Consider the following 11043-nt stretch of genomic DNA (forward strand, 5'->3'; position numbering starts at 1 on the left):
AGAGATTGCATCTCTTCCTCCATAGCGACCAACCAACTCTCTCTCTATCTTTGTCTTTGATAGCATGTTTGAAGGTGACCGGCTCATCATCCTCCACTGAGAGTGCATAATCTACCAAGTTTAGCTGCCCATAATGCCTCAAAGGCTTGTCTGACCCGAACTTCTGAACAAATTTATAATTCCTCTTTGGCCTAGTAGATGCCAAAGAATCCTGCTGCTGCTGTTGTAATGCATGTGCATTTTCTCGCTGAATTTTCTCATGATCAAGTTCATCCTCTGCGTTATCTCGAGTAGCATTAGGATGCTCCACCTGAACATTATTAGAGTCTATTTGTTGGTATTTAGACTCTATCTCCACCATTTGAGTATTTGAAGTTTTTCCAACATCACCATCATCTGGCACCACATCTTTAGACAAAGCTACCATAGATCGTTCATCAAAGGTAACATCCCTGCTAATTACAAACTTAGAATCATTTACACTCTAAAGACGATAGCCTTGAACCCCTCTTGGATACCCCAAAAAGATTGCCTTCTTAGCTCTATCATCAAGCTTATTATCTTTGACATGATAATAGGCTGTGCATCCAAAGACTCTGAGTTTCTCGTAATCTGCATGTTCCCCTGATCATACCTTATAAGGTGTGTCTCCATCTAGAGAAGAATGTGGGGATCGATTCACTATGTAGCAAGCTGTAGCAACCGATTCTGCCCATCATTCTCTGCCTAACTCGTAATTAGAGCGCATACACGTTGCCTTCTCAAGTAGCGTACGATTCATTCGTTCGGCGACTCTATTTTGTTGTGGTGTTTCTCTAACTGTCCAGTATCTTGCAATGCCTTCTCGGTCACAGAACTCCTTGAAAGCCCCATCCGTGTACTCTGTGTCATTATCAGATCGTAGAGTTTTCAACTTCCTACCTGTCCGGTTTTCAACCATTGCTCTCCACCGCTTAAAAGTATCGAATACCTCATTCTTATATTTGAAGAAGTAAATCCAAACATACCTAGAATAATCATCAACAAAAGTAACAAAATACCTGGAACCACCCTTGGAAGTAACTTTAGCCGGGCCCCAAACATCAGTATGCACGTAGTCTAACAACCCTCTGCTTTTATGCTTGCTTGTAGAAAACTTCACCCTATGTGCCTTTTCATACACACAATGCTCACAAAATTCCATTTGTGGTTTCTTCATATTCTTTAGCAAACCTTGTCCACAAAGCAATGATAGACCTTTTTCTGACATATGTCTAAGCCGCATGTGCCATATTCTTGTGCAATTTGTTTGATCTCTACTTCCACCGATTCTAACTGCTAACTCACCTGTGACTGTTGTCCCCAAAAGAGAATAAAGATTACCGTGACGAACTCCCTTCATCACTACCAAAGAACCACGAACAACTTTTATTACCCCATTTTTCACAACTATTTTACAGCCATTTTTCTCCAACAAACCTATGGAGATAAGATTTTTCCGCAAGTCTGGAATATGCCTCACATCCTTTAAGGTTCTTACTCCTCCATCATGCATCTTGATTCTTATAGTACCCAACCCCACAGTTTTACAAGCATGATCATTGCCTATTAAAACTGTGCCACCATTTATGCTTTCATAGGTAGTAAACCACTTCCTATTTGGACACATATGGTGAGAGGCTCCTGAATCAAGAATCCACTTACCAGAGATTTCATAAGATTGTTCTGTTACAGAGTAACAATCCTCCTCATCATTTGAGACGTAGCTTGCTTCTTGCTTTTCTTTTGGGTTGTCGTTGTTCTATTTCTTGAAAGTTATCTTCTTATTTGGACAATTTGCTTTGAAATGTCCAGCCTCACCACATTTAAAGCATGTTCTCTCCGCGTGAGGTCTAGATTTTGGCCTATACTTTCCACGCTTATTTCCTTTTCCTCTTTCATTAGTCCTTCCTCTAGCCGCGAACAATCCTTATGCTTGATCATTATACTCTCTTCCATTTGAAGATGACATTACACTTGTAGCAACCTTACGTAGATCATCTGCTAAAAGTGATGCCCTCGTCTCATCCATGGTCAAAGTGTCACCCACCAGCATCAATGTCTGCACCAGATTTTCATAGGACTTCGGTAATGAAAGTAACAATATGAGTGCTTGGTCTTCATCATCAACCTTCACATCTATATCCTTTAAGTTTGATATGATCATGTCAAACTTATTAATATATTCTCGGATTGAGGTGCCTTCCTCCATCTTGCATGTATACAATTTGAATTTTAAGTAGATCCTGTTAGTTAGTCTTCGTCATGAAGTTACTCTCTAACTTTAACCAAACGCCTGCTGCAGTTGCTTCTTCATTTATCAAAAAAGCAACATCCCTCTCAAGGCATAAGATTATTGCAGCCCGCGCCTCAAGATCTAATTCTTCCCAATCCTCATCTTTCATTTCCTCCGGCTTTTTCTCATTTCCTGCCAGTGCCTTGTGTAATTTTTGTGATATAAGCAGATTTTTCATCTGCATCCTCCAATAGGAAAAATCATTTTTCCCATTGAACTTCTCGATTTCATATTTGCCTACTTTGACATTACTACTAGTAGAAGCCATTATATTCAAAATTGAATTTTACCACTCAAATAATGAATAACATAACGTTGGCTCTTGATACCAATTGTTGAGTCTACAGCGGAATTTTGACTTCTAATAGATACAAAGTAATATGAAATTGAACACTACTCACAATAATGCACTCGCTATATATTTTGTAAAGAGGAAAAATAATATGAAAGATTTTTTTTACTAACTCTATAAAATGATGTGAATAAGGATATTGTTATTGTTACTGATATCAATTACAATTCTTGAGACGTATATATGGTATCTCTATGCTATAACTTCAACGAATAAGAATAAAATTCTCCGACAAAAACTCCTTACTAAACATTTTGAGTTCTCTCCTATTAAAACTCTTTTTTTTTACTTCCTAAAATTACTCTTATCCTTCCTTTATTCTCACAACTGATACTTTGTCGGATCTAAAGACGAACATATTATAGAAGGCAGGGTTAGCTGGGGCTAAGTCGGTGAAGAAGGTGTTCTACAAGATTCCGATGTCGGTCGTGTCGAGTGGTGTGCAGTATGAAACATTTGTCATCGGGTCGGATGAAGACATGGGGGTGTTGTTTCATTGTCGGCAGAGTTTTCCGGAGGTGAGAATACACGGGTTGTTTGCCAAGTTGGAAGACCGTGTGGAAAGTTCCGGGACTTCAGCGCCAAATCCTCAGTCGACGACGGTGGGAGTGCTTCTACTTCGATGCCTGTCGTTGCACCCAGGTGTCTCTTACCTGCACCTCCACATGTTCTAGCACTGGCAGATAGGTCACCTGGTTTGATTACTGGTCTTGATGCCATGCAATTACATGCTGTGCTCACTCCCGGTTAGACTGAGCTACGTATGTCCATGAGGTTTATACCATGAGTAAGGTGTTCAGCGTATATCGGATGGGATTTTTGCCCCTATTTCAGAGAGTCTATTGCCACCGTACGCCGATCCTACTATCATCCCTGATCTTAACATGAGACGTGCCAGAGAATGGCGACCGAGGTCAACAAGAATCCGTAACACTATGGATGAGACCGATGCTGGTCGGCCGAAGCGATGTGGGCTATGCAGACAGACAGGACACACTCGCAGGACTTGCCCTCAGCGAGGATCCGCCCCCAGTGCCAAGGCATAGGTGTCTTTACATCGTCAGGATTAGGTTGCATTTTTTTCTCCTTGTTTGTGTTCTTGTTTTGTGTTAGTCTTGCTTACTGTTAACTGAAGTTGAATTTGCTGCTTGATTCTCTATGTACTAGTGATTCTCTTTGGGGTATAATTTTCTTGATAATTGTATGAGTACAATTCCCTAATTTCAATTAAATCAAAGCAGTAACCTATGTTGTGCTATATACAAGTTAAACTTTCATCCAAAAAACTCATCCTCCATGAAAAATGAACCTACACCTCTGTAGCGGTTTGTGCATGCATTAAAAACACACATAAACTGCGACACCTCTGTAGCGGTTTATGTGATGGTCTTCGCCAACGTAATCTGCGACACTCTTGTAGCGGATTACGTGCATTTTGTAAACTGCGATACCCCTGTCGCGGTTTATATAGTTTAAGAAAAAAATGCATTTCGGTTTTCAGTTTGCATAATGTGTATTTTGGTAATTTTGGTTAGTAATTTATTTAAATAGGTGAATTGTCCTTCACTTAATAACCAATTAAAAAGTGACACATCACACAGAATAAATTACATGTTACTTTATAAAGAATAATATAGTAGAATTTACCATATATATTGGCCTCGTCATAAGATTTTTTTCGATAACTAATTCTTCTCCAAGAAAATGTTACAATGTTTTGATATCATAATTTTGAATAAATGAATCAATATTTTATGTGTTTTAGGTTACTATTTTGATTCTATATAAAATTTCAATTTTAACTAGCTAAATACTAAGTAATAGACAAATTAAATTTGTTTAATTTTCAATAATTTTGTATTTTTTGAAAAAAAAAATATGAGTAACTTATCATTTTAATTTCACAATATTCACTTTTGACAAAGTAGAATTCGAAAGGAAAAAAAATCAATAACTTTAATTGATCATTTGAAGATTATCTTCGTTTGACAAAATACACCGTATATAAACATATTCTAAAAAGATTATACAGATCATATTTGGTATTCTTTCTTTTGTAATTTTACTTTAAAATTAATTATATAATTCCATGATTTAAATTAAATTAGTTTATGCTAAAGTTAAATTTATACGATAACTTCTACACAAATGTAAAAAAACTAAAGAAAATGAAACTATTTAGAGATTGGAATTTTGTCTCAATTTTTTATGTACCTTTTAAATTATTTTATAAATATTTTTATAAAAAATTAGATCAAATATATAAATTATTTATTTCTAGCGAAAAAGCTAATATATTTTTTAAAATTGAGATAAATATTTTGAAGAATCAACATATCATTCTTTTTGAGTCATTTTGTTATCAAATATTGGAGAGAGAAATTTTTATCTATCAAATTAAAAAAAAAAGATTTAGGGCAGATAAATGATATGGAAAAAAGAAAATCATGTATTACAAATAAAATTTTTGAATTTTTTTATCCCACTTAAAATATATAATAAAAAAAGTAAAATATTACCTTTATTTTTAACCATTTTACGAATTTTTATTTTGTCTCTCATCGGTTGAAAAATGACATTGGGATCTTTAACGATTAATTACGTTAAATATTCTATCTCTTTTGTTAATGTCTCTATTCAGAGCTAACGGATTTTGTCTACATGTCACGTTAGCTGATGACATATCAAAGAATCATTTCAAGGAACAAAATACTCCCTTGTCATGTCAGTAATACGCTGCAGTAAAATAAGACAATTAAACCCCTAACTAATTTAAATATAGACACATAAACCCATAATAAACCATGAAGTTAGGGCTGGCAATGGGTAGGGTAGTGTAGGGTTTGGACTCTACCCTAACCCTACCCGCGGGTTGAGAATTTCTCAACCTTAACCCTACCCGCACCCTAAAGTTCTAACCCTATCCGCAGAAAAATAAAAAAATTTCAAGCAAATATAAAATTCAACCATTCCAAATTTCATACATATTAATAAAATAGAAAATAAAAAATTAAATTTAAATTAAAATTAAAAATAATAAAATTTTAAAGAAATCTAACATAAAATTACAAATAATATGATCATCAATTAGTTTAGTGGTTATTTCAAGTTTTTATAAGAGAAAGATTGTGAGTTCAATACTCACTTTTTTCACTACATACATAACTTTTACATATATATTATATAGTATATTAGGGGTGCGGATAGGGTAGGGTAGGGTATACCCTAAACCTGTACCCTACCCTGCCCGCAGGTGAACTCGCACCGTACCCTACCCTACCCGCAGCGGGTAAGGTAAACAACCCTATCCGAACGGGTTGGTCCGGATTGGATACCCACAGGTAGGGTATAGATTGCCAGCTCTACATGAAGTAGGACAAATATCCCTAAATTTCAACAAGCCATTGTATTTGCTGCACTTGTTGGCCTTGGTTGGCGACAACCTCAATTCTTTGCTCCTCCTTCTCTTTTTTCTATAAAGTCATGATATTAGCGCAGTAAAAGCTACCTCATCAAGTTCAATCTCTTTTTAATCATTTTTTTCTTAATCTCCAATACAATTTTTATGTCCTTATCTTTGCAATATTCATCTATTAGTATTATAAACGTGATCTTGTTAGATTTTAAACCTCTCTCACTCATCTCATTCACAAGTTTTCTATCTTCCTTCAAATCATAGATCTTACAAAGGCCATTGATCAGCAGATTGTACGTGATCAAATCCAGCTTAATGCCTTGATTAATCAGCATTTAAAAATTTTGCTAGGCCAAATTAATTTTTCATATTTATATTACCTATCAAATTTTTCATATTTGTATTACCTATCAAAGTGGTGAAAGTAACACGGTTCGATATCAACTCTTTTTTGTATATGTCATCAAATAAAATATCTGCAACATAAGAAAAAGAAAAAGCAACAACAAGAAACTAAGGCTACTACTAACTAAGATCAACAACCGGTGTAGCTAGTAGCAGGTACAATGACTTGTTGAAATTTAAGGATATTTATTTTATTTCATTGTTCATTACAAATTTATGTTCAAAATAGGAGAAATTCTCCACATACAAGCGTTTTTTTATACAAGTCTTTACAAGTGCACCTTCTTCTTCTTCTTGTGCACGTTCTTCTTCCTCTTCCTCTTCTTCTTCTTCTTCTTTTCTTTCGTTTCTTGCCTTCTCTTTCTCATTCTTCAACCATTGCTGCACGTTTTCACTGCACCTTCTTCTTCTTCTTGCTGCACGTTCTTCTTCCTCTTCCTCTTCTTCTTTTTTTCTTTCGTTTCTTGCCTTCTCTTTCTCCTTCTTCAACCGTTACTGCACGTTTTCACTGCACCTTCTTCTTCTTCTTCTTCTTCTTCTTCTTCTTCTTCTTCTTCTTCTTCTTCTTCTTCTTCTTCTTCTTCTTTATTTACGTGCTTTTCTCTCTGTTTTCTTTCTTCGTTATTCTCGATTTCCATTGTTTTTTGACATCAAGCTCTGAAACCGTTTTTGAAGAAGAAGAAGCAGCAGAAGATGAGGAGGAGAAAGAGAAATAGTTATGAATTATGCATAAGGTGTACTTCAACAAATTTTGGGTGTATTTCTTAAATCATTTGGGTGTAGTTTTGTAATCCTTTGGGTGTATTTCTGTAATCCTTTGGGTGTATTTCTATAATCGTTTGGGTGAATTCCTATAACCGTTTGGGTGTATTTCTGTAATCCTTTGAGTGTATTTCTGTAATCGTGGGTGTATTTCTAAAGTTCTATTATCTTCAAATTTGGCAAGAAACTCGTTTTCATGGAGGAAGAAGAAGAAGAGTCGTTTATAATACATGGTGAGTAGCGCGCTTTGGAAATAGAAAGTGGTTGAATAACGTGCCTTTATTTACTCTTGAATGTGGGAGTGTAATGCGTATTTTTTGTTGGGCTTGTGCCAACTTGTAAGACTTGTAAGTCAAAAAGACTTGTATGTGTAGCAGCCCTCTCAAAATAGTTAGGAGTTTAAATATCTTTTAAAATTTTTTTTAAAAATTTAATTATCTTATTTTATTACAACATATTGTTGACACAATAAAAAGTATTTTGTCTTTTGAAATAATTTCTTAACACATTATTAATTAACGTGATATGTAGATAAAATTCATTAGTTATAAATAAAAATATTAATAAAAAAATAAAATATCTAACAAAGTTAATCATTAAAAATGTAATGTCTTTTTTAATTGATGAGAAACAGAATAAAAATTAGCCAAATAGTTAGGATAGGTGGGATTTTATCAATAAAAAATTATCATTTACAAAGCAAAAAGTGATTTTTCATTTATTTTTTATAGTATGTAAAAGAATAAATGTCCTTTTTAATCTCTAATTATTTATCCGATGAACTTTCCACTTCTTAAGAAATCTAAACATTCAAATTAGTCTCTATCTATTTTGATATATGTATGTTACAGTCCTTATTTACTTTAACCAGAGACTGAAACGTATATATATCAAATAGATAAAAATCAATTTAAATGTTTAGATTTTTTAAAAGGTAAAAAATTCATCGAACAAATAATTAAGAATAGAAAAGAATATTAACTCTAAATAAAAACCTGGAATAACCAGTTTATGGAGAATAACGTAAATGAAAACAGTGTTTAATTAAAATTTAGAAATCTCACAAAAAAAAAAAAAAAGGATTTAGAAATACAGTTATAGTGACATTCTCTTTTCACAGAAGATTCATTGTTTATCATCATTCATCACCTCAGCTTTTCCTTTCTACCGCTGGACTAATTTTCAAAAAGCAAAAGAGAATCAAAAACACAAAGCAACCTCACATCAACCCCACCACCCCAAACCTTCTGCAACTTCCACCTCCATCCTAATTCTTTCACCCAGACTCATTCGATTCATCCAAGCCCTTATTCCCTTCCTCAAAATCAAACTTGCCCCTAATTTATAGCAACTAAAACTCCGTTATTATGTTCATATGTTGTTACTATTTCCTTAATTCTCTCCCTAATTCTTGAAAGTTTCAAAACCATGGAAATATGGAATCCATATTCTCCTCAAATTCCTCACCTTAACAACACCGACACCAAAATCAACAACTTCACATTCACACTTCCCCTCTAAACTCACCAACTAACTAAAAATGGAGATTCAGCAAACCCTAAAGCTCATGGTCCACCACCACAACAGAGGAAAGGAAAACAACACACCAAAGCTGAAATGGAGGAAAATTTTCACTCTCCAACGATCACCGCCGTCATCAAAACCCATCCAAACTCCACCGCCGGAAGAGTTCATCTGCCCAATCTCCGGTAATCTAATGGCTGACCCCGTGATCGTATCTTCCGGTCACTCCTTCGAACGAGCGTCGGTACAATCATGCAAGGATCTCAACTTTACCCCTCAACTCTCCGATGGAACCACCCCTGATTTTTCCACCGTGATCCCCAACCTCGCCCTCAAATCCGCCATCTCCAAATGGTGCCACGCGTCATCCACCCTCCTCCCTCAACCCCCACACCGGTCCCTCACCGACAACCTCGTACGGACCCTCATTTTCTCATCTTCCTCCCGCAAAAACAACGCAAACGAGTTAGTGGGAGAGAGAATGCTAACAGCGAACCCTTCTTGTTCTTCTTCTTCTTCCTCCGTTGAGTCTATTGCCACGTCAGCATCGAGCTCCACCCCACCCGCTCAACTCACTGCGAAACCAAGCTTCTGCTACTCTTCACCTTCTTCCTCCGAACTCGAGCCAACAACCCCAGAAGCCGAAGAATTCATCTCGAAGCTTCGGAGCAATCAAGTCTTCTTAATCGAAGAATCTCTGCAGAATCTGAGGAAGCTCACTAGAACTAATGAGGACTCAAGGATCACACTCTGCACCCAAAGGATGCTTTCGTCTTTGCGTGGCCTCGTTGCTTCGAAGTACAAAATGGTTCAGGTGAATGCCGTCGCATGTGTCGTGAACCTCTCTCTGGAGAAAACGAACAAGGTGAGGATCGTACGGTCAGGGTTAGTTCCGCCATTGATAGAAGCTTTGAGGGTTGGATCCTCTGAGGCGCAGGAACACGCTTCCGGTGCGCTCTTCAGTTTAGCGCTTGAAGACGATAATAAAACCGCGATTGGTGTTCTCGGAGCTCTTCCACCGTTGATTCACGCGCTTCGAGTTGGGACTGAGCGGACCCGGCATGACTCAGCCTTGGCGCTTTACCATTTGTCGATGGTTCAAAGTAACAGAACCAAATTGGTTAAGATTGGATCGGTTCCGGTTTTAGTTGGGATGGTTAAGTCTGGTCAGATGACGGGTCGGGTTTTGATGATTTTGGGCAATTTGGGTTGTGGGCCGGATGGGCGGGCTGCAATGTTGGATGTGGATATGGTTGAATGTTTGGTCGGGTTGTTGGCTGGGTCCGAGTCGGTTCATGGATCAATAAAGGAGAGCTGTGTGGCGGTGCTTTACGTGTTGAGTCACGGAGGGTTGAGGTTTAAGGCCTTAGCGAAGGCGGCAGGAGTGGTGGAGGCGCTGGAGAAGGCAGAGAAGGAGGTGGGGAGTCAACGAGCGAAGGAAAAGGCAAGGAGGGTTTTCGAGATGATGAAGGGCAAAGAGGAAGAGGAGGAGGAAGACGTGGATTGGGAGGAGCTACTCGACTCCGGTCTAGGAAGCCGGAGTCACAACCAGCATGATGGCGAGTTTGGCGGGCTAAATGGGACGACCTCATCCTCTGAATTTTGAGTACATCAGGACTGATGGTCTGTTTTCTCATTTTTGATGTAATTATTTTATTTTCTTATTTTTTTTTTTAAATCAAAGTGGTTTTAGACTTTTAGTTTACCGTTTGGTTTTCTTTGAGTTATGTATAATTTTTTTTTATGGTTTTGAAAATTGGATGGAAATTTATAACATTGAACAACAAAAATGCAAATAACTTATTTGGCATTCCCTTTTATTTATGGGTTTAGAGGGATGGAAATAACAAAATAAGGGATGGTGATGCAATGATGCTGTGGAATAAATGAATAAAATGGCCAATAATCGTTGAGGATTTTTGGACCTGAAAGTGTCTATCTTTTGCTTTATTCCTTCATCTGCAAAGTTTTTTTTCCTGGTCAAGTACCTTTATACACAACCTGCTCTTTTTTTTTGGTCATGGGTTTTATATATCAAGTTATCAACTTTTTTTTAGTGTGTGTTTGGATTATTATTTTTATAAAATTAAATAAGTTTGTAAAATTAATTTTGATTAAAAGTGAGTCTATATTAACGTGATTTATTTTTACGTGATTTATTTTTGGTAATTTTTATTTAAAATAGATTATAGTAAACTAAATATTGTTTATATTACATTATTTAAATAATTATAGAAGATATAAATTTAAATAATTATTTTATGTTATCTT

The 11043-nt window shown here is 36.2% G+C and overlaps 1 protein-coding gene across 1 annotated transcript; it reads left to right on the forward strand.

Annotated features, from left to right (window-relative positions):
- Positions 1–8231: 8231 nt before the first annotated feature.
- On the forward strand, positions 8232–10708 carry LOC112750739 (U-box domain-containing protein 40). Its single transcript, XM_025799563.3, has one exon. It carries the CDS (start codon positions 8789–8791, stop codon positions 10376–10378), a length of 1590 nt encoding a protein of 529 aa, XP_025655348.1. The 5' UTR covers positions 8232–8788; the 3' UTR covers positions 10379–10708.
- Positions 10709–11043: the final 335 nt, after the last annotated feature.

This window comes from Arachis hypogaea, chromosome 15 (genome assembly GCF_003086295.3).
Source record: "Arachis hypogaea cultivar Tifrunner chromosome 15, arahy.Tifrunner.gnm2.J5K5, whole genome shotgun sequence".
NCBI classification, from domain to species: Eukaryota; Viridiplantae; Streptophyta; class Magnoliopsida; order Fabales; family Fabaceae; genus Arachis; species Arachis hypogaea.